Source organism: Scardinius erythrophthalmus, assembly GCF_964197995.2.
Source record: "Scardinius erythrophthalmus genome assembly, chromosome: 15".
In the NCBI taxonomy this organism is placed as follows: Eukaryota; Metazoa; Chordata; class Actinopteri; order Cypriniformes; family Leuciscidae; genus Scardinius; species Scardinius erythrophthalmus.
This window is the reverse complement of record NC_138235.1, coordinates 21,029,002-21,054,525: the sequence shown is the minus strand read 5'-3', so window position 1 is coordinate 21,054,525 and position 25,524 is coordinate 21,029,002. Positions and strand designations below refer to the sequence as shown.

The following is a 25,524-nucleotide window of genomic DNA, read 5'->3' as shown; positions in this document are numbered from 1 at the left end:
AGTGCTATCAATCATCTATTATATATCATTGAGAATACTTTCACAATTTTACAAAGATAACATTTACAACAGGACAAATAAATTTAAGGCAATGATACAGTTCAAAGGTAAATTTATTGTATTTGTTTTCTTAACAACTGACACAGGGGTGGTCCACACAAGTTTGCATTGGGGTATACAATTTATGTAAATAGTCACTTTAGGTTTTTACATTTTTTTGAAAAAAAAAAAAAAAAACAGAAACACTTTATAATAAGGTTTATTAGTTAACATTAGGTAGTGTGTTAACGAACATGAACTAACCATGAGAAATACATATAAAAATAAATATACTTGAGACCATACCCTGACTCTAACAGATTCTCAACAAACAGCTTTAACAATTCAATACATAACAATGACTCACTTTAATCAATAACACTTCGGAGACCAAACTTGGTATATAGAAGTGCAAAAAAAGTGGCTACATTCATTAACGATGGAATAGTATTTCATTGTTTAAGCCTAAACGATGAAAAAGCAATGTCTCTCAAACACATACATTAGAAATGACAGATTCTTAATGACAGATTCTTATTTTTTTTTAATTCTGTCAGTAATTACTCACCCTCATGTTGTTCCAACCCCGTAAGACTTTTGTTCATCTTAGGAACACAAATGAAGATATTTTTGATGAAATCTGAGAGGTTTCTGTTCCTCCATAGACTGCAATGTCATTGCAACTTCCAAGGCCCAGAAAGGTAGTAAAGACATAGTTAAAATAGTCCATGTGACTACAGTACTTCAACCTTAATGTTATGAAGCATCAAGAATACTTTTTGTGTGTAAAACCCCCGCCATTACGACATTATTCAACAATCTCTTCTCTTCCACGTCATTCTCCAACACTGTTGACGTAGTGTAAACATCCAGCGCTTCTGGGTTCTACGTCAGATTGAGGCTTATTATTGTCTGATGCTGGTCATGTGTGATGCTGGCCAATAATAAGCCTACGTTCTGACATAGAACCCAGAAGCACTGGGATGTTTACACTACGTCAACAGCGTAGGAGAATGGCGTGGAAGAGAAGAGATTGTTGAATAATGTCGTAATGGCGGGGTTTTTTTGCGCACAAAAAGTATTCTCGTCGCTTCATAATATTAAGGTTGAAGTACTGTAGTCACATGGACTATTGTAACAATGTTTTTTTCTGGGCCTTGAGAGTTGCAATGACGTTGCGGTCATTGGGGGGTAGAAAGCTCTCAGATTTCATCAAAAATATCTTTGTGTTTTGAAGATGAACGAAGGTCTTACAGGTTTTGAACGACATGAAGGTGAGTAATTACTGACAGAATTTTCATTTTTGGGTGAACTAACCCTTTAACTTGCTCATGAACTAATGGGCTGACAATTTTAAACAAGTGGCTTAGTTTCCCTTTTATTTTTCTATCAACTAATCTAATTCCACTGTCATAAACAAATGTAATCTAATGCCAAACATCATCAATCTTGCACATTTGATTACTCAACAAGAGATTGTTCAGAGATTGCAGTTTTGGTGAGAGTTTGTTCTGTCTCAAAGCAAGCATCAATTTCTGAATGAAGTTAAAAAGTATTTTTCATGTCTTTTGGGTAATCCAAATTTAAAGCATAAAACAGACCAAAATAGATGCAAATTGCCTGAGGCAGGTTCTGCAGATTATCCATTACAATACCTTTCTCAACAATGATGACAGTAGACACTGGGCAAAGGTAGAGTTTAGAGAGGGAAGTTGTTCTTCATCAATGACAGTCAGCACCCCAACAGATAGTTGTGCCCAGGCTTCATCAACATCACATACCTGAATGAAACCAAACAATAAAAATATTACAACATAGAAAAGTGAAAAGGCATGATCTATAAATTATAAATTAAAATGTAATTTTCCTCAAAAACCTTAATTTCTTTTTGACTGAAGAAAGAAAGATATGGACATCTTGGATGACATGGGTGTGAGTAAATTATCAGGAAATTTTTATTTGAAAGTGAACTAATCCTTTAAGATTACAGTCCACAGTTAAAGAGTTTATCAACAAAACCCCACGACACTTTAGACAACAGCTAGATAGATTGTAAGCAAAACCATGATAAACTCGGAATATTAATACAAAATTAAGGCTGCAGTAAACTCACCCCTGTTTTCATTTGCTGCATAAGCTCATCTAATTTCTCTCCAATGCTTCTTGAAGACTTTAAGATTGTGACAAAGCATGGTGTGTAGCGATCCACAGCACCATAAAAGTTACTCTGCAGTCTGCAGATCTGTGGGGACTATCCTGTTAAACTCTGCAAACACCTACAACACAGGCAAAAAAAAAAAAAAAAAGGCATGGGACAGCGTGGAAATCTTTCAATGAACAATTATTCATAATTAATAATTGATTTTTCTGATCTTTATAAAAAATATCTTTCAATGCATGGTCAGGCCAACAGGCCAATTCTAAAGCCAAACCTAAACAAAATGTGGTTTATAATGGTGGAAAAGGGTATGAATAAGTACTTACTTGTCTCTCTGTAAAAAGAGCTGGCCACTGCTCCATCTGCATCCACAACTTCACGTCTTCGCATTGAGAAGGTCTGGTCCATCTTTGATGCAGTGATAAAGCAGTTGAGTAAAAAAAAAGTCAGCATAAAAAAAAAATCACTTTTACAGTGCTTTCATTACAATCTGAATTAACTCAATTTAAAATAATAATAGTTTAATGCTGTTGTGAAATCACATACTGTCAAAAAGCATCACATACTTCATCTCTGCATAGCTGCAGATTACATTTAACTGTAGATGTGCGCCATTTCACCAGATTTGGAACCTTAATAATTAAACCAATGCCAACAGAGGAGAATGCATCAGTGAAAATGGTAAAATAGAAAACCATAATTCTTACATTTGGGACAAATAAATCGCTTTTCAGGCATTCCAGGAACTGTTATGGTACCTGATAGTTTTATGCGCAAAAAAAAACAAAAAAAAAAACAGGCCAAACCATATTCTTCAAGCTCTAATTATCTCAATTATTTGGTAACGTTAGACATTAAGGAAATCAGTAAAAATTAGCGACAGACATTCGACAGACAAAAAAAAAAAACATTCACACAAAAGTCGCATGCTTGATTACTCACCTTATTATTATTCCAAAAACGTAGCGAAGCGCCAGATAAAAATGTAGGTAGTCTGTCAAAGTCTTTCCACATCTGCAAAATTGGCGCCGAAAATGAAATACGCACAGAATCTATTGCGCATGCTCTCACAAGTGCCACTTCTTCTTCTTTGTTTTTTTCTGCACATTAGGCATGCTTTAATTCACTGCTGCCTCTCACTGGTTTAGTAACGTCATTGCATCCTTTGTTGTTACTTGCTTATTTCAAGTAAGCGTCACTCAAACGATTGAGTAACTTGTTATTTTCACCCTGCAATTGACTGTAACTCAACAAAACCTAGTAAGAAGTATGTATTTTATATTACTGAGTAAAGTTTACTAAGTATATGTGAGTCAGGAAAGCTATTGGATTTTACAGTGTATATGTATACAGCAACGTGCCATCGCATCACAAATGCAAATGAAATCCTAAATAGAGCAACGCTATTGGCTGTTGTGCGGTCTGACGCGACACCCGAACATATACTTCGTATTTACGCGTACAAACTGTGCGTGTTAATGCGTCCAAATTTCACGCGTTGCATATAATAGGTATTGTCCCCAACGGCGTTCCATAAGAGAGAACTGTCCGGCTTGCCTGCGCTTTTTTCACTCCTCCTCTCACTGCAGCCGCCTACTCTCGACTACATTTCAGGCGAGGCAAGGCGCATCTCAAACAAGCCTAATGTTTGCTGGGTTATCACAGTGCAGGTCTATATGAAAATAATTCTTAAGTTTTAATACACCCAGACAGTGTTCAGTTAGGCTAGTTCAAGCATTTTCATGCAAAGAATAAAACTGTCAATCACACTGATTGTTGTTACAATTTTAATTATATTATTATTATATATTATATTATTAATTTAATAAAAGAGCGCTTTTAAAGGCCAGTGAAAGCATAGGCTACTGTCAGTTAAGTCCTATTCGGACGCTAATATTGTTTCTCATGGGCTCGTCCGGTATTTTAAACATTTACAGGGGGGGTAAGTCGGTGATTTTAGTGCCGTTCGAATCCATAATATCAGTGTTTTTTCTTACCCAACCCGCGTAAAAATCAGTGTCCAAATTAGTACTTTTTTTGACAAACAGGTCGTGTGGTAATTTAATTGCCGTCTGAATCCACATCTCTGAGTTTACAAGAAGAGATTCAAAATTCACTGTTTAAATCCTTCTTGATCACTGCCGAGCACCGTACGCAAGATGTAAACTTTTATTACTGAAATGCTGTTAAGTATTTCCAAGAACAATATTTCATCGCAGCTCCACCTCAGCGAACAAAAATGGGAAAGAGATGAAAGCACGTACATTTTTTTAAATGGTTATTGTGGCAGCAATATACAATTTTAAAATATGTAGGCTAGGCTATTATAGGCTATTATAGTTTGGATTATTTTTAGAATATCCAATAGTCCTTATAAATGTAATTTCAACTATTTCTGAAGTGCTTCTTTTATAAAGAACACCGCTTTCTAGCATAAAACAGTGAAACAGCGCCTGGACAAGAGAATAATTGATTCTCGAGCCATCATATCAACAGATTCAGCACCATCGCCACGGACAGCACCGCCGGGTAACGTCGCACTTAAGAATGTATATCTTAAGCAGCTTTATAAGTTGGAACACGCCTAGTAATGGTATACCTTTAGTTAAGTTATACCTTAAGAGCCTTCGTAGCGCGCTAAGAGACAACGTTATCGGGAAACCCAGCCCAGAACAGCAAAGCCACTGCTGCTCACACTATAGCCTACCAGCGGTGATGCACCGGAGTGAAACCAAACAAAAACAAAATAAATAACGTCTGGGAATTATATAGCCTAGTGATCGAAAACTTGAAAATGTGAGCAGGTTTTAAATATCAAATATAGCCTACTAGACTAGAGACTGCTAAATCCATGGTCATAATGAAATAAATGCTATAAGCTATGTTATAATGACCCGTGATCACCCCAAGAATGTAATGTCATAATACAGGGCTCTCAAGTTTTGAAGACAGGCAAGAGTGACACCTGTGTGAGTGCGTGACAAAAGACCGAAAGGAGTGACTGTCACGCTCAATGCGTGACACGTGAGAGCCCTGATAATATTTCAATCTGCTATCTAGGAAAGAAGATAACGTTGCCCAAAAAAGAAGATAAAGTTTTAAAACACGTGACAACTTGTCCCAACCTGACATTTAAGAAAAAAAAAAAAAAAATGCATGTCCTGAGAACACCGTTCCACCTTTGGATTCAATTAGCCTATTCATCCAACAAAAATGCGATTAAACATTTGGAGTAGAGAGTTAGAAAAAAAATATTCTAAACGAAGAGATTGCAAAACAACAACAACAACAACAACAACAATAAAACACTCTAAGAGAAAACACAACTTTTGACTCGGCATTTGTATCAGAACAATTATTGTAAGCCAGAGAGAATACAAATGTCGTTACATAACATTGAGAAACTTTCTGGGCAATGGCATCCTCAACTGCTTTCGTAGAGGAACTTGCCGCGCCTACTTTGCATCAAGTATAAAAGCGCTAGAAAATCTGAAGTAGCCTACAACTCTTTTTCACGATAACTGAAGGATGGCCAACAATAATGGGGATATACTGAACAATCGAATAGATGACAGCATAAACTGCCCGACTGAAAATGACGACAATCAGCAGGTATGACATATCACTTTTAGAGAGAATTTGTAAACATCAGTGGGTTTAGTATAACTTACATGGACTCGGCAACATTGAAACTCTAAAATATGTTGGAACAAATCTAAAAACGGTTGGCCAATTGGCATGTGAGTATGCTCATTTTGCTGGTGACTTAATAAAGTGTAACCGAAAGAAATTCGGTTATAGCCTACTTTAATTTAAGGTGTCCGTGTTACAGTGTAGGCCTAATTATATATTTATGTACTGAGTAATAATAATTAACTATATAGCCTACTTATAGGGTCAAGGTGTGGTTTAGGGTTGGTTGCATGTAATTATGCACGATTTTTATATGTAACGTGTAAAATAAAGTATTACCAAAATATCAAATATGTAGCCCTATTATATTTTCTGACTTGTTCTATATTAAATTTTTTTTTTTCTTGTTAAAGGGATTGTTCACCCAGAAATTAAAATTCTGTCATTACGCACCCTCATGTCATACCAAACCCATAAAACCAGTTAATCTTCTAAACACAAATTAAGATCTTTTTGATTAAGATTTCTGTCCCTCCATTATCAGCAAAGCAACTGACACTTTGATGCTTCAGAAAGTTCATAAAGAGATTGTAAAACTAATCCATGTGGTCGCTTGATAAACAGATTAAATTTAGGCTTTTTATTCACACACACTACCAGTCAGAAGTTTTTGGACACCCCATGTTTTTCATATATATTACAAAATTTTGCAAATATTGTATTGAAAATAAGTAATATATTATACTACAGCACAACAAAACATTTTTGATCTGCTAGGCTTTTTGAAATTAAATAACATGAACAGCATGAACTTTTCCAATGATGGCCTAAATTTTGTTTGTAAATGACTGCATGTACCAGTGAAGTGAGGTGGAGTGTCTCAGTCACAGTTGACTGACTGTGCTGTCCAGCTGAATTGAATTAGGGCTTAACAGTTTGTCAAATAGTTGGTGTGTTTTACCCCAGGTTAGGGTCATATTTGCATGTTTTTATAACATTCAGTGGCAACCAAGGGAGGCAAACGTGAGCTTCCTCAAGAACCACTGAGGTTCATTCTCTTGTGTTACGCAGTAAGTTTGAGCTTCCTCAAGAACCAATGAGGTTCATTCTCTTATGTTACGCAGCAAGTTTGAGCTTCCTCAAGAACCACTGAGGTTCATTCTCGAGTGTTACACAGCAAGTTTGAGCTTCAGCAAGAACCAATGAGGTTCATTCTCGTGTGTTACGCAGCACGTTTGAGCTTCAGCAAGAACCAATGAGGTTTGTTCTTGCATGTTTATGTTTGCTGATCAATGTTTAAATGTTAATAAAAGCCTAAAATAAATCTGTTCATTATATAAAGCAATTGAGTCTTTTAAGAAAATTTTGACTAAAATAAAACCTCTAGCAAGGTTAGTGTTCAGGGAAGAAGAAGGCGGGAAACGGCAAATGTTCAACACACTTTAATATCAATAGCCCTCGGTAGACGGCCCGCTGACTCCTCCAGCACCTGGTGGACGCCTCCGGCTCCTCCGGCAGGAGTCTCCCGTTCCCTGCTCCTCCCCATCATGGTGGATGGCAGCAGGCTCCGGCCTCAGCAAATGGCGGCCACTACTCCACTCCCTCTCTGACTGCAGCCACTCCTACACAACCTAGGCAGCCGGCAGCGAGTTTGTCCGTCTCCCCGGCAAGTCACTCCAGCCCACCACCTCGAGTGTCTATGGTAGTAGAGCCGACTTAGCTCGATAGCTGCGCGGAATTCACACAGCAATAGCAATCCCGCCACTGGCCTCGCTCCATTCCCATGGCTCTGGGCCCCGCCCTTCTTGCCGCATGCTCTATTCATAGTAGTTGCATAGCTGTCTATGAAGGGAAAGAAAGCTCTCAGATTTCATCAAAAAGATCTTCAATCTTCTGTTTTGTAGATGAACGAAAGTCTTACGGGTTTAGAACGACATGAGAATAAGTAATTCACATCATTCACATGTGATATTGATGCTTACATGTTAATCTCGTGCAGATAACTCCAGGCATCCCTTTGTCCAGGAAACTGTGCTATGCCATTGGAGGAATGCCTTATCAAATGACTGCAACCGCCAAGGGCTTTTTCATGCAAATCTTTTTACTGGATGTTGTGAAGGTGAGTATAAAAGAATTCAAGATGAGATCTTATTCAGCAGCTGTCAGTGTTGAACACCATATAAATAGATGTCCTCTGTACAAATTCACTTTCACAGCAGCCTGTCAGATACTCTTAGTAAAACATGTTATACCTAATACATTGACCTTCTAAAAAAAAAGGATACATAAATGATACATAAAGGAAAAAAACATTAAGATTTTTAACACTTTTTAATTTGTTTAATACAAAATGTGCCAATTGTTTACATAATAATGATAGTTCTGCTTTTTCACTGTGTGAATGTGCGACATGATATTGTATAACTGTATAACTTAACTGAGCATTATTTCCATTAAAATCTAACCAAACAAACAATAAAAACATCCCAGTGTGGTTAAAGGATCTAGACTGATAAATGAAAGGTTGTTGTCACGGAATGGGTAAAAGCGAGGATTCATGTGCGTAAAAGGAATTTATTAAATAAACAAAACAAACTTACAATCAAAATAACCCCGTGGGGGGAAAAACAGGAGAGAACTCAGGCAGGCATCAAGAAGAACACGAGGGAACATAGACAACGAACCAGTACAGGACTGCAAACACAGGGGGACTAAATAGGGAACAAACAAGGAAGGTAACGAGGCAGGCAGGTGAGGGACATTAAACAATGAGATAAGATGGGCGGGGTTTGACAATTGACAGGAGAGCACATGGCACAAGGAAATAACATGACAGCTATGTGCTCACAACAGACCAGACTAACACAAACACATGACAAACCGGGAGTGTCACAGCTCTGTCACTAAACCAAGAGAAAACTCAGACAAGGGTGACAGAATTGTGACACTACCCCCCCCCCCCTAAGGAACGCCACCTGGCATTCCCAAGGAGGGACACAAAAAACAAGACAAGAACATCAAACGTGCAAGACCAAAGAGCAGACAAGACAAGCAGATCAAAACACATACACAGAGAGGGAAAGGAGGGAGGTGGAACTGTGGGGGATTAGGGGGAGGGACGGAGGGCCAGGACCACAGGAGGGAGTGGACACAGGGGATGACAGTTCATCGGGCGACCTGGGCGGAGACGACCCTTCAGGCGACCAGGGCGGAACAGATAGTCCATCGGACGGTCTGGGCGGAGATGACCCTTCAGGTGGCCAGAGTGGAGCAGGTAGTCCATCGGCCACGGCGGAGACGACCCCTCGGGCGGTCATGGCACAGGAACAGACACCGGCTCAGGAACTGGAACAGACACCACCGGCTCGGCGGCGGCCATCTTGTCTGAAGACACCGGTTCGGTGGCGGTCATCTTCTCCGAAGACACAGGCTCGGCAGACATGACGTGAACAGTCTCGGCGGCGGCCATCCTGTCGGAAGACACAGGCTCGGCAGACGTGTCCGAAGACCCAGGCTCGGCAGGCGTGACGTGAACAGGCTTGGCGGCGGCCATCCTGTCGGAAGACACAGGCTCGGCAGACGTGTCCGAAGACCCAGGCTCGGCAGGCGTGACGTGAACAGGCTTGGCGGCGGCCATCTTGTCCGAAGACACAGGCTCGGCAGACGTGACGTGAACAATTTCTGTGGCGGCCATCTTGTCTGAAGACACAGGCTCGGCAGATGTGACGTGAACAGTCTCTGTGGCGGCCATCTTGTCTGAAGACACAGGCTCAGGAACAGTCTCTGGCTGGGCAGACGTGACGAGTTTGGGCGGCGCCGGCAAGGCGAGACGTCTGGGTGGCGCTGTCAGGGCGAGACGCTTGGGTATGGCTTTCAAGCCCTGTGGGATCGCAGACGCCCCTCTCCTCCTCCGTTTGCAAGGTCTCAGCTGTGCTGCAGCCCCTCTGATTCCCACTGGCGGTGCAATGGGGAGAGTGGGCATCTCTGGGACAATCGAAGTCAAGTCCCCGGGGCTACAGCGGGCTGCTCAGGGACGACCTCCGGGACGACAGCGGGCTGCTCAGGGACGGCCTCCGGGACTTGAGGGACAGTTGGCTCCTGCTTCCTCATCCTCTGCCGTGTCTGACGGCGAGGTGGTGGCGCCAAGCTTTCCGCCTCTGGAACCGCTGCAGGTTTTCCGAGGTCCACTGAGGCCGCTGTAGTTTGCCTCACTGGAGGGTTCTCTCGTCGTTCCAGAAAGTCAACGAACCTCCAGAACGTCAATCGCTCCAGCCCTGTCATTGTCCAAACATCAACGGGCTCCTCAAGGGCGTAGTTAAATAGGTCCTTAAGGGCCATCTCACCCAGCCCCTCTGCAGCGGAGCTGAACTCCAGGGCAAAGTCTCTCACATTCGTCCCCTTTTGTTGAAGGGAACTCAAGGCGGTGAACTTAATGCGTTTATAACACGGGCAGGAAATAGGAGAGGCTGGTGGCTGGTGTGAATCCTTCCGCTGAATCCTCATTAGGGCTGGTTCGTTCTGTCACGGAATGGGTAAAACAGGAAGCGAGGATTCATGTGCGTAAAAGGAATTTATTAAATAAACAAAACAAACTTACAATCAAAACAACCCCGTGGGGGGGAAAAACAGGAGAGACCTCAGGCAGGCATCAAGAAGAACACAAGGGAACATAGACAAAGAACCAGCACAGGACTGCAAACACAGGGGGACTAAATAGGGAACAAACAAGGAAGGTAACGAGGGAGGGACATTAAACAATGAGATAACAAGATGGGCGGGGTTTGAAAATTGACAGGAGAGCACATGGCACAAGGAAATAACATGACAGCTATATGCTCACAACAGACCAGACCAAAGAGTATAGAAGCCCAAGAGTCGAAACTCAATAGAACGCTCTATAGCAACAGTTGCCCCCATGACGTGACGGCGCGGCCGCCATTATGGACTGAAAACTGAAGGAAAACGTTGAAAAATAATGGGAGTCAATGGCACTGAAAAACTTAACATAACAAAAACTTAACATAACTTATTTTTTTCTGGCCGTCATATCTAAATATGAAAACAATTTAAAATACATTAATGAGGATGACCGACGTTAAATGACGTTGAATGACTATACGTAATAAAAATATACGTCTATGTGTTGGTTATGCATGGCCTAATTACCCTTAGGAAAATAGTATTTTGGGACAAAATATTACTATAGAAGTAATATAAGACTACTATAGAAATACTATAGCGGCTCTAGGATATTATAGAGATATTACAGAACATAACATACTTCTGTGATGTTCTGTAATACCTCTATAATATTTTTTAACTGCTATAGTATTTATATAGTAGTATTATCGTACTTCTGTAGTATGTCCCAAATTATTATAGTATTCCTAAGATTACTATAATATTTTGTCCCAAAATACTATAAGATTCCTATAGTAATTTTTACGAATCGGCTTCATTAGCCTACCACTTACGGTTCGCAAAGATACAATTATAAAATTACAGCAAAACTTTAATCTATCAAAATTTATGTAGGCTATAATATAGGCTATTGGCACAGTAATTAGATATAAGTAATAAGATATTTATTCAAATGTTCAAATTAGTGAACATAACCATATATATGATTTGGAAAAATAAATAAAATTATAAATGAACATTTCTAAAGACAGTAAATATTTTACATAGAATATCACATAAAAATTAACAACTTGTTTTTTCAACATCTTTAGTGAAAGTGCTCACAGTAAACGTTTCAATGGCAAGAAAAACAAATCTATGAATGTCCTATTAGAGGCGGAAAGGTACAAAAAAGATGTGCAATCTAGCAAGTGCACACATGAACTATAAACACCTACTAAAATGGATTTTGCCATTGACTGGCGCTAACGATTTCAGCAGCTTTCAGTCCATAATGGCGGACGCGCCTCCGCAGCGCCATCTAAAGACTGTTACCCATAACACAACAGAGTTTCGCCTCTTGGGCTTCTATACTCTTTGACCAGACTAACACAAACACATGACAAACCGGGAGTGTCACAGCTCTGTCACTAAACCAAGAGAAAACCCAGACAAGGGTGACAGAAATGTGACAGTTGTAGGTTCAAACCCTGCACATTCACTTTCTTTATGGGCTATTTGAGGCATTTGTGAGAGACAATCACTATATGAGCTGTAGTAAGAACAACTGAGCATTTATTAAACGCATGAGGTTTCATCATGGTCTTTTTTAACTCTTCCTCAATTTGCATGTCATGTTTGCATGCCACAGACTTAACACTATTTACTGAATTATTAGCACAGGAAGTAAAAAAAGAAGTATGTAAAGTATCCTGTGAAAGTTAATGTTACTTTAACAACTTCGTAAAACATTATTTTATACGTTTTTTTTTTATTATTATTACAGAAGTATTTACATATTATACATATTACATATTATCTTTTTACAATAATGTGGTATAATGAGTGTTTTATGAGAAATAAGTAATTTTCTTCTTGTCAAATGTTTTTCATAGATGGAAGCTTTCTCTGCATCCATCATCCTCTTCCTCGGTCGAGCTTGGGATGCCATTACGGATCCTCTGATTGGATATGCTGTGAGCAAGAGTGGTCGGACCAGAATTGGTAAACTTATACCTTGGTGAGTGAGTGTACTGGTTAATATCTGACAAAGTGTGAAGCACTTCCTAAAATCAGACCAGAGTTTACATGTATACTACATATTTTGAGCATATAAATGAGGATTGTGTCTTTTTTTATTTTATTTTTTTATATGCCTAATGCGCATCATTATGTGATCCACCCTCTTTACACAGGATTGTTTTCACTATGCCACTTGGGGTCCTATCGTACGTCATGCTCTGGTATACCCCACAGGACACCATGTCCTCTGCCTTCAGTTTCAGCTGGTACTTCATATGGTGCTGTCTGTTTGACACCTTCATGAGTGTAAGCCCACTATTACTATTATCTGCCCTCAGTTTTCAGTTGTTTTACACATTCAGTGTAAAAAAAAATTCAGCTGTTAAAGGGACTATGTGTAGCTATTTAGGTATTTTATTATATAAAATCAATATTTTTATTCATAAATATGCCCTCAATGGTGTACAAATACCTATGCCAATGATCAGACTAATCCTCGTAAACGAAGAATTTATTATCTTTATATACATGGGACAGGTAGGTCCACGGAGGCTTCCATGTAGTTCCGCCATCTTGAAAAACTATAATAGCAGAGAGGGACAAAAAGCACTAGACCAACGCGTTTCCACAACGCGTTTTCGTTCAGAACCAGCGTCACATGACTGAAGCCAGCAGAAGCGGAGGCGCAGAGCAGTGAGAGGCGCTTGTCACTGCCCCGGCAAGTTTAAAAGGATGCACACTGCACGGTTATTTATACACCGTTCATTCATACATATGCTGAGTCACAGGATAAGGAGTCCTCGTCGTCGAAAAAGTCCAAAATAGACCGTAAAAGGAAACGTGACTGGAGATTACAAAAACAAGGGTTAATGTCGGGATAGCTAATGCAGGAGAAAGCTTTCAAAAGAGACGCTGAAGTTGCCTGATTTCTTCTCGACAGGTAAGTCAATGTTACAAGCTTTTTTTTCATTGCTTGGTTGTGTACTTTATTTTATAGACAGTAGAACATTTATAGTTAAAAGTTAAACAGGCTCTTTGATGAATAGCAGCTATTGAGTAAAGTAACGTTAGAGAATGCTCTGATGATGATGATGATATCTAACAATGCACATAGGCTACTTCAAAAAATATAACGAGTAAAGAAGACATTACTACTAATTACCATAGTTAATGTTTTTCACAGTCAGTAATTGATAACTGTAACATTCTTTTTTTTTCGTTGTTTCAAGTTTCAGTTTGTTTTAAATAACAAACCTGTTCACCCGAAGAAAAACTCAAAGTGCTATTATAAGACATCCTGTCATAGCTTTTTGGAACATAACGGCTACCGTAGATGCAACACGCATTTGAAAAAGTGAGGCGCTGGAGAGCATTACAATTTTCACCGGCTGCGTTACGGCTCCGGCACGTCGGCGGAGTCAATAGGTTTCCATTAAAGTCAATGAATGTATTTCCACTGAATGCGGTACAGCTGCGTTCCGACTCCGGCGATCCGCAGCCCTCCGGAGCAGATACGCAGAGCTTCTATTTTTGCCGGATGCCGGAGAGCTACGCAGCACTACAGGGCAGAATGCGCAGGACAGGAAGTCGAGCAAAAAAACAGAACAAACCAAAACAAAATAAAAGATCCGGTTAATTTTCTAAATAAAATACACCGTGATCATGGCGGATCATATTTCCCTACACTACACCTTGAAAACGTCATAATATGCCATTCCTCATAACGTTCTGTTTATAGAAACTATATATCGCGCGATCATACGTGAATTAGCGAGATCTCGTGGGTCCTCCTCGTGACTTCATCTGTCAGTCATGGACGCAGCCGTTCCGCAACAAATCCGGACCTGGTGGGTATTGACGGACGACGGAACACGGAGCTGTCACGCAGCGGAGCCGTTCTGCAGCCGTTACGCATCTGGTGGAAATTGGGGGTTACTCGTTTGAATGCAAAATACAATTTCACCACTAGATGGAAGAAATTCCTACAAACAGTCCCTTTAAGGACATTTCCTGCTTAGGGGCATGACCCAATTTAAATTTGTTTTTGAACTGAGGTAATAATGCTTTAGAATTTGAATTCATTTTACATTGCAAACAAAAATACAGTGTCACTATTGTGCTAAGCTCTTTCCTCTGAAGTACTTATGGTGATTAAATATAGTACTCATTACTGTAGTTTTTAAACAGCTATGTTTGCTAATATAGCGTGTAATTTGATTTTCACAATCCGAAACATTTCTTTCTCTTTCTGTCTTGCTCAGTGCTACCATGTGCCGTATTCTTCCCTCAACATGTTTCTGGGGGGGAATGAGAAGGACCGAGACTCAGCCACTGGTTACAGTAAGAAAATATAGCCTCAAATGACAATCATTGTGGTTCAAGCACCAAATAGATTTGTAGGAGATAAGTGTGGGGCAAGTTGATAGAATTGTCATGCAACTTTTCATATCCTGTGGCTATTACAGCCTTCATCTGTCATTTACAGTGACAAAAAATGGCTGATAATCTAGACATTTCCAAAGATTGGACATTCAAAAGCGTTCAAAAGAAATAGGCCAATTACAAATCATTTGTTCAGTGTAATAAAAGTGTTGTGGGCCTTTCAGAATTGAATTTAGAATGCCTATTAAATTCCTGAATTTGAATTGAGAAAGGAAGTCAAATTAAAATGAACTGGAATTCAAAGAACTTTGAATGTTGTCTTGAGTTTTGAAAAAGCGTTGACATAGAGAGAGCAATAGATAGAAAGAGTGATCAAATACAAAGGTCAAGACCTTTGCTCTCTGTCACGATACAGGAATGGGCATTGAAGTGTTCGGCACCCTGGCAGGAGCTGCCATTCAAGGTCAGATAGTGGGGAGGCACCATGCCAAAAGAACACAGATCTGCAGCTTACAGAATGGCACGGGTGGGCCTTCTGGGAACCACACAGATGACATTTCTCTTCAAAATACAGTGAGGCACAGAAAATACCCTTTGACTATTGTGTCAAGCACATTAACGGATATAGTGGAAGTTCTTATTAGTTATTGCTTGTGAAATGGCCACACATATTGACTGCGAACTATTAAGGCAACTGTTTTTCTTAAATCCATAATTCAGTCATGTGTAGAAGATATGCTTTCTGTTTTGAGTAAACGTAGGACCTTTCTCTGGAAGTGTTGTACCAGAGAATGCAGTGCCTGTGCAACACATGCCTCCAGTAGGCTTTAAATATCATATTATAAACCATAAAATGTATGTCTAAATTCTTCTGTTTTATTTCCAGGAACAGGAATTAGACTCTTTAGACACGATATTTTAAGTTTTGTAGATTTAGTTGAAGTAACAGTACTATTCAAAAGTTTGGGGTCTTATGTTTTTGAGAGCAGTCTCTTATGATTACTGAGGCTGCATTTATTTGATCAAAAATACAGTAAAATCAGTAATATTGTGAAATATTATTACAATTTAAAATAACCGTTTTCTATCATATTCCTGTGATGCAAAGCAGAATTTTAAGCATCATTACTCCAGTCTTCAGTGTCACATCCTTCAGAAATCATTCTAATATGATGATTTGACGCTTCAGAAACATTTCTTCTTATTAGCAATCTTGAAAATAGTTATGCTGCTTAATATATTTATAGAAACCATCATACATTTTTGTCAGTATTCTTGGACTGATGGAAATTTTAAAAGAAAAACATTTATTTGAAATATAAATCTTTTGTAATGTTAGAAAATGAATTTGTCCATGCAGAATTAAAGTGTTTTGAAAGGTATAGTGCCATTTCTCTTGTAATTTCCACAGAGAACTGCCTATATGACTGGTGCACTGATATTAGGAATGCTGTACTTTTTGTGCTGCCTCGTGCTTTTTCTTGGAGTAAAGGAGCAGTTGGGTAAGTCCAAATTAATTAACATGAGTTCAAATACCATGGCACATGTTCTTTCAAGCTTCTCTAATAGTAGCCTACCATATCAGTTTCAAACACTTTATTTATTTTTGGGGACAAATAACTAGATGCAGTGACGTCTAGAGTAATTCAATGATTTGCATGTGTCTACATTTTACTTTAGCCCCTCTGAGTAAACTGGACCGTATAAATGTCTCCTATCTTTCTGGTATGAAGATGATATGGGGACACACTCCATATGTGCGGCTCGTATTTGGCTTCCTCTTTGCTTCACTTGCCTTCCAGGTTAGACGTTTTTCTGTTTAAATCATGAAATTATTTTGAAGTGTTTGTAGTTAATATACCAAAATGAACATGTTTGTATTGCCTAGAAAGATGCCCTGTTATGTATTATAGTTTTTATATTAGTCATACAGAGACAAAAAAAATGGAATTTATAAAGTATGACTGTAGTTGTGATGATAAGAATATTTGTTTCAGACTGCTCTGGGAAATTTCGCCCTCTTCTGTACTCATGCAGCAGATATGGGAGAATATTTTCAGCATCTTGTTCTCATATTATTGGTGAGGTATCCATTATTTCAAAAGTTTATAGAATGAAGTACTGCAAGTGGCTATTTCTGCATGATCTAAAAAAGGTGTCAGGCTGCTTTACCTGTTAAATAGTATCAAATTAAATAGAAAACTTGACCAATTAATTTTGATGTTACAACATGAAGTATTATATTATATTAATTACACAACTTATATGTTTTTGAATGTTTTATCTTAAACACATGTAAAATTATACAATATTCAGGCAGGTTTAGCTGTTAATTTGAAGGGACAGTTAGAAATATTATCCTTTCTGCTCTTCTACAGACAGCAGCCACAATATCAATCCCAGTGTGGCAGACATTATTGGTCAAAATAGGCAAGAAGACCACAATAATCATCGGCATTTCAGTGAGCATTACTTTTTGTTAATTGTTTTTTTAATGACTTTTACAATTAAAGCTGTATATTTGTTTCCACGGTTTCATCTTTCTTTCTCCTCTGCAGATTTACATCCCAGCTCTAATTGTGATATCCCTAGTGAAAAGTAATTTACCCGTCTTCATTATTATGTCCATGTTAATCGGCACAAGTACGGCAGTCCTCTTTTTACTCCCTTGGTAATGTTACCCTTATAAAATATCTCTTCTTCATTGTTAAAACCCTTACTTGCTCCAACACATACTCCACAGCAGCTCCTCTTGCGTTATTGAGACATTACACTAACCCAGATGGTGGTCAGCTGGGAATTATTCTATGGCAGTGGTTGGGCAATTCAGAATGTTATCCAGAAACTTGTCCCCCACGACTAGGAAAGCATACCCTTCCCATGCTGTAATGCACATAGTCAAGCAAGAAATTAATGCTTTTATTTATCAAGGACACATTCAATTCATCAAAAGTGACCGTAACTACTTTTACATTGTTGCAAAAGATTTCTATTCCAAATAAATGCTTTTATTAATAAACTTTTTATTAATCAAAAATGTATCATTCCACAAAAACTGTTTTCAACATTGATAATAAGAAATGTTTCTTGAGCAACAAATCAGCTTATTAGAATGATTTCTGGAGGATCATGTGACACTGAAAACTGGAGCAATTGCTGCTGAAAATAGAACATTTCACAATAATACTGTTTTTTAAATTTTTACAGTATTTTTGCTCAAATTATATATATTGAACATGCCATAGGCATACTATAAAACCAGATGAATTGTTTATTTTAGGTCAATGCTGCCAGATGTAGTGGATGACTTCAAAGTCAAGAACCCATCTTGCCAGGATCTAGAACCACTATTCTACTCCTGTTATGTTTTCTTTAACAAATTTGGTGGAGGCATGTCTGTTGGAATCTCAACTTTGGTACTACAGTAAGAGCTTCCTTCAATCAGATTGTGTTTTGTTTGCCAACAATGGTAACAGATGCTATTTTTAAACATCTCCTGTGCACAAAGTTTTTATTTGAACCCCCAAAAACCTTCTGTGTCTGATTTCACAATACTTTGTTAACATTCATCCTTAACTCTGCAGCTTCGAAGGATACAAGCCTGGTGCTTGTAAACATAATCCAGGGGTGATACACTCGCTGCGGATACTCTTCGCTCCTGTGCCCATCTGCCTGTTGCTCATCAGCTTGGTGATTTTTTACTTCTATCCCATCAATGAAAAGCGACGGAAGGAAATCCAGATAGCTTTAAGGAAAGCAAGGTATGTGTTTCTGTTTGTATAACATTGAGAGGTTAACTGGCTGGGTTGAGGGGTTGAAGTGTGATACATTAATTATTTCTACATACTAATAAAATAATGACAGATAAGCAATGTACTTAGTGAACTATTGACATTTTTTTGTTGCCACATCTTTCTGTTATACGGAAGCAACTTCTTTCAAACTTACAAAAGGTTAATTTTATTTTAGTCTTTGCATTCATTTCAACACCACTGTGTTAAGTAACAGATTCAGTGATGTCTTCATGTTCTCACACTGTATTCCAGTTTTGCATTAGGTTGTAAAAACTGTTTAAACTGTTCCATCACAGCCTGTTCCCTTTCGAAGGGAACCTCGACAATACGTCATCAACGTTATGGGGAATCGCCTCAGCGTGACCAATAACTGAAGTACCTGTGGAATCCCGCCAAACGCATTGGCCCGCGTCAGCCATGACGTGATGCTCTGGCGTGCCCAGGAAGTATAAATAGAGCGCCCAGAGAACATGTCGTCCTCTTTTCGTCTTCAGGGACAGATTTACTGAGTGCTGTAAGTTGGTTATCATGGAGAAAACTAAGAAAACATTTAGGAAGTGCGTTTTCCCGTGCGAGAGGTGTCTCGCACCTGGAGATTCACACAAACTTTGTGTGTGGTGTTTGGGTGAAGAGCACGCGCGCTCTGCTCTCGAGGGGGCGGACTGCGCACACTGCGAGCGTCTTCCCTTGAGGACGCTTCGTTCTCGTCTGTCCCTCTTCTCGAGGGAAGAGGGACAGTCTGCTTTGCCCCACGGATCGGGTCCCTCTCGTGCCGAGGCCGAGAGAAGAAGCAGATTGTGGGGATCACAGAGAGACCTCGCTGACGAGTTTGAGAGGAGTGAATCTCTCTCAATCGTCAGCGCGGGACGAGGATGAGCTGCTGGCTGATGATGATGCATCTTCTGCATCTTCTAGGCCAGCAGGCAGTGCTCTTCTGGCGTCAAGCCAGGGCGAGCAGGAGGAGCGCGAGGCGGGCGAGGATGCTGAGATGCTTGAGCCTGCCCAGCCCTCCTGCCCCGCGTACGAGGAATTAACGGAGGTGTATATGAGTAATATGTAATATGAGAGTCGTACTGCTGAGGCCTCCATATACATATTGCATGTTTCAGGCTTCCTCTACTTTTAGAGTCATCCTGCAGAGGCCTTCATGCGAATAGCAAGCTAGTTTTGTGTCAGTATATGTTGTAGGCTTCGTCTCCATATGAGGGTCGTATTGTTGAGGCCTCCATGTACTCATTGTATTGCTGACATATGTGCTTTATTGCTGGTATATGTGTTAGGCTTCCTCTCCATATGAGAGCCATACTGCTGAGGCCTCCATATACATACTGCATGTTTCAGGCTTCCTCTACTTTCAGAGTCATCCTGCAGAGGCCTTCATGCAAATAGCAAGCTAGTTTTGTGTTAGTATATGTTGTAGGCTTCCTCTCCATATGAGGGTCGTATTGCTGAGGCTTCCATATACTTATTGGTGTCCAGACCTTGAGCTAAAGCTCGGTGTTGGCCCTAGTGCTACAGTTAGCCTGACGTGTAGGCTGTAGGGGCTGTTACCTTGAGTTATTGTAGTGGTCAGGCATCCCCTTAGCATGGCGGTGTGGGTACAGCGTTCCCCATAACGTCGATGACGTATTGTCAAGGTTCCCTTCGAAAGTGAACGTTTCAGGTTACAAATGTAACCTTTGTTCCCTGAGAACAGGGAACGAGACAATTGGTCTCCTTGCCATGCTTTCGGTTCTGCTTGCTCAGTCCCTTCAAACGAAGAGGATGACATGTTCTCTGGGCGCTCTATTTATACTTCCTGGGCACGCCAGAGCATCACGTCATGGCTGACGCGGGCCAATGCGATTGGCGGGATTCCACAGGTACTTCAGTCATTAGTCACGCTGAGGCGATTCCCCATAACGTCGATGACGTATTGTCTCGTTCCCTGTTCTCAGGGAACAAAGGTTACATTTGTAACCTGAGACATTTTCTTGACATGTACAGGACGGAGACCAGCATGAAAGGAGAAGAAGAACTGAGCCTATGAAGTAATCACTGATGTCACAGAAGGATTCCACTACTTTTGTAATATTTAGAGGTTGTGGAACTGTTAATAATGAACATGCTTTGTTTTCCATCTCGGTGGAAAGGCTTTGTATTGTGCATGGTGAATATTTCTCAATCCTGTTCTGGAGGGACTCCAACACTGTTTAGGAATCTCACAAATCTTACACACTCGAGATGAATAAAGGAGACATGTAAAGTGTGTAGTGAGTGTGGTTTCAAGACCAGTTGCATAAACAGTCACTGTTAAAGCTGCCGTCGGCAACATTTTTTTGATCATATTCAGTGAAATCAACACTATAATCCAACAGAACAACATAAATAAAGTGGTTTTAGAAAAAAAACCGAGCTTCTAACTCCACCTGGAGCGTGTTATTTGTTTTGCAAAAATCCACCGCTCCCGTCTCATCGGGTCCAATCAGCGCTGGGGGGTGTGAGATCTGACTGTCATCGTGCACACGCCACAGTCACAGATCCCCTCTCCCTCGCGGCTCGCGCACGTTTCAATATCACATGCACAGGACACGCCTGAAGTTCGCCTGAGATTGTACGAAGCGTGATGGCGGAGAGAAAATCTACTAACAAGCTTCCAATTCCTCTGTTATTACTATCTATGGATAGATTAGCCAGGGCAGCCTACCTCCGAGTCCATGGTGTTGATCGATGCTGAAGAGACGCGCGCGTTCACAGAAAATCAGGTACACACGCACTGACGAATACGACGTCTATGGGAGGGTGCTCGTTGGTAGTGGGGGAGGGGCATGAGAGTTGTAAACATTCAAAATTTTGGCTAAGTCAACCAATCTGCCAGACTTGCCGACTGCAGCTTTAAGACTGTGTCTTAAGAACAAGTCAGGCCAACTTGAACTAGTAGGCTACACTCTAAAAAACACTGGATTAAAATAACACAACTACTGGTTTGTATGAAAATTCCTTTATTTTTGATCATATTTTACAGTATAGCATATTTTATATAGTTTTGAATACACATAGCATACATTTAAGCTCGTTTAACAAATATTAGAAGTAAAATCGACCAGTCTCTGTTGTCCACCGTAATGGCGCCAGAGCCTGTATCATGTTTAGCGGGGGGAACTTCTAACTTCAGACCGCTTCAATCGTTGCCGAAATATGCTATGACTGACTTCATAACCTGTCCATAAACAATCAGTTCACTGGTCTGAGAACATATTTTAACTTTCTAAGTATTTATATTCTGGATCCTGTATGTTGCTTTGCATAAAATTAAATGATATACAGAACAACAATGAATGTATACATTTTTTTTTTTACACAAACCTGTATTTTACTGAAGACATGCACCAATTTGACTGAGCTGCACTGCTCTCTCCTGAAGACAGTCCCAAAAGCCAGCGTTAAATAACTGACCCAGGAGCTGGGTAACACAAAAGTACTCAAACACTGAAAAAATAACCCAAAAAATTTACCCAAAAGGCTAAACCCAGGATTTGGTAAAAATATCATATTTTGTTTATTTTTTAAAAATATATATTTTTTTAGAGAGTTAGTCAAGGGGTAACCGGTCTTTCTTTTTGGATTCAAATTAGACCAATTTACTGTTTTATGTTAGCCTGGTAATACCAGAATCTGCTACTTCACTTTGCTTCGTAGACAGAGTCTGGAATGGCATAACAGAGAAGTGTTTTCTCTCTTGCTATGGGGCGCTTGTCTGAAGTTTAAAATCATTGGTTACCCGTAAGCCAATCACATAACGTTTGGTTATGGCGTGTGTTATGCGCATGCTCAGCCGCATTTAACTTTCACTGTAAACACATGTATGATGCGAAAACAAAACCATCGAGCGAAATACCGGAGTGAACATGGCTGTGAACGACTTTTGCAGATTATGTGAAGTAAATCTACGCATCCACGGTACAATCAGCGTCTATGTCACGTCTCTCAGCCCGCCCTCTGTTCGTTGATTGGCCCGGCTGTTTCCAGACCGGTGGCAAACAGAAAGCTCTGAAGCTGTCTCAGACTGAGTACAGAAGCGAAATGAAATTGAGCGGAAGTACGAAGTCTGACGTAGTCAGGCTAGTTTTATGTTACTGACATAAAAAAAAACACCTATGACAAGTAGGTAAAAAATTACACGAGTAACTTGCACACTCCAAGAAATGCTGGGTTGTTTCTGTAAAAAACTTGTTGGGTTGATTATGCCAGGTCAAAATAAACAGCTGGTTGGGTTATTTTGACCCAGCAACTGGTCTATTAGTTTTTCCTTCTTTGCAGAACTTTCTGGATTCTTCACTTCTGACTTGAGGAGCACGCCACTTTAATATGAACTATTTACCTATGTTTTTAATAAGTTGTGGTAGCAGCAAGCTCATTTTAGAGTTAAAATGAATAACTTGTTTTGATTTTTTATTAAAAATGTTAAAAAAAAACCTATTAAATATATATATATATATATTTTTTACAGTGGCCTCTTTGGTTTATTGTATTACACAGACAATAATTATTTTACATTTGTTTTATTTTATAACAAATATTTATTACTATTTTTATTGTTAAGGCAATGAGATCTTTAGCTCGTTAGGAGAGACTCCATGAACTGATTTGAGTGTATCAGATAAGAGAGACATACAAAATGTGCAGAGCAGCGGGTCCCGAAGACTGGAGTTGAGAACCACTGATAGAGAGATGTGTGTAACACTGACAAGATCAGCAACAGCTGAACAGGACTGACCAGTTAACAAACTTAAACAGATGAAGACCTTAACTATCTACGCCAGAAAATTAGTTTGACACAGTTTCTACACACAAGATTTTGTGAAACAGGACTTTCTGATGTCTGATGATGATCGTGTAGGAAGATTTGTGTTTGAAAAGGGGTCACACACACACAGCCAAACTCTACGCCAGTGTTTCCCAAACTTTTTTTCTGGGGACCCACATTTTAAAGTCGATAAATCCTTGTGACCCAATAAACATTAGGCCCATATAGTTAATTTATCACGAAGATAATTTATGCATTAACAAAATATGTATGACCATTTTTAAGGTCAGTTCAGCTTCCACTTAACTATTTAAAAGAGATACAGATATTTGACAAAGCACAATTTTGTTTTATTTACCTGTTGTTGACAATAAGTAAAATGCAGAGGTGAAATGAGAAAGGAAGAGTTGACAGGGCATCTCATTGTTTTCATATTCTCATCATTACAGTGTACACAATTATACTTAATGAGACAAAGTCCCAAGGCGTCATATACTGACGCTTTTGACATTTCGTCCACATGCAACGCACATGGCACCCTTTAGCGTCAATATGAGACGCAGATGGGCCAGAAGGCGCCTCCTAGCAGTCTAACCCTAACCCTACCCCAGACCTAGGATGAGAACGCGTTTATAGCACACTGAAAAATAGTGCTCGACTTGGCGACCCATACAAAATCTCCCGCGACCGGGACCCCGCCTTTGGGAATGACTGCTCTACGCTATGGAACCTTACAAAGATTATACATTGAATGTGCTAATCTGCTTTCGACGGCCATAGACTTGCCATTTTTCTAAACCCAAAAAATTGAGATTTTATTGGTATTAGTGGGGGAAAAAAATTGGTAATTTTTCAACTGGGATGGCACAACACCCGATGTGTGGTACGTGTCAAAGCAACGATGAGTCTCACTCTGGAATAGGCAAGTCACGTTCATTCTCATCAGAATGCTGCGAAACGAGTCTATATTTTCAGTGGAGCGACATACACACCATTTTCTCAACAATAGACAAAGCTGTTAAAGTTGAGTTGAATTTATTTTGAGCAGCTAAAAGATTCCATAGTGAGACTCGCGCCACTAGGGGGCCTCGCAATCCAGCAATCCTGTTTTTTTTTTTTTTTTTGTCCCCACCACTTTTTAAAACATCTCGCGGCACGAATGTAACAATTCTACAAATAAATAAAACATCTCCACGTTTTTTAAATCAAGTGCTCGTTGCAGCTGCGATCAGTGGCGTGGATGCAGTGTTTTCTCGTGTGGCTCGATCGCGCACACACCGCACTGTCTTCATTTCGACGCGCGCTTCAATCCGTTCTGGATACTCTAACATAATGCACAAAAATGTGTCCCTGCTTGATATACAACCACTGATGAACATATTCGGTTTTGATGAGAAAAAAAACAACTAACATTATACGAAAAAAAAAAAAACTCTACGAGTGCGGATTTGAACCCTAAATCTCTGTTATGCTTGGCGAAAGTTCTACCACTAGACCATTAAGATGTAAGCAGCTCTATATATGTATTCACACAAATTCTCGAGCTGACTTGAAACCACTCGTTACACAGTTGATTTTTTTTCCCCTCTGAAATAAATAGCAAAAAGTCATAGCTGAGACTTTGTGCATGATTATGCTGTATTATTCTACTTGATAAAAACGTATTGCAGCGAGATTATGCATGCAATAGAACTAGAAAAGCTACGTCCGTGTGACTGTTATTCATGCGCAATTGAGCATCCACATCATAGAGCAGGGCCTCGCATTTCAAGTTCGCACAGGGCCTCGCACCCCACCTGCGACGGCACTGCGCACACACACAACTGTGCAATCACACGGTCAGCAGTTTCTAAAACAGTTTGTTTCAGTAAAAGTACAAACAAAATCAAAGTAGCATGAAAATACAATAAAATAAAATCACCCCCAAATTTCTCCAAACTGTTACATGCTACGATGAAACTTTGAAACAATGGAACTTTGGAACAATGAAACACACTACAATGAAAACGTTGTGACTTGTAAGAACACTAACACTGTTAAACATGCAGGACAATAACTGTTCCAATTCAACTCTGATGTGACTGAGCTTG

General features: G+C 39.7%; 1 protein-coding gene across 1 annotated transcript; it reads left to right on the top strand.

Annotated features, from left to right (window-relative positions):
* The first annotated feature begins 5,685 nt into the window (after window positions 1–5,685).
* On the top strand, window positions 5,686–20,898 carry LOC308703813 (sodium-dependent lysophosphatidylcholine symporter 1-like). The gene is made up of 14 exons (XM_081387746.1): window positions 5,686–5,809; window positions 7,830–7,949; window positions 12,346–12,470; window positions 12,646–12,778; window positions 14,734–14,812; window positions 15,270–15,427; window positions 16,266–16,356; window positions 16,535–16,656; window positions 16,852–16,935; window positions 17,233–17,316; window positions 17,413–17,525; window positions 18,135–18,278; window positions 18,439–18,615; window positions 20,635–20,898. The coding sequence occupies exons 1-14, from the start codon at window positions 5,726–5,728 to the stop codon at window positions 20,675–20,677; spliced, it is 1,557 nt and encodes a 518-aa protein (XP_081243872.1). The 5' UTR covers window positions 5,686–5,725; the 3' UTR covers window positions 20,678–20,898.
* The last annotated feature ends 4,626 nt before the right edge of the window (window positions 20,899–25,524 follow it).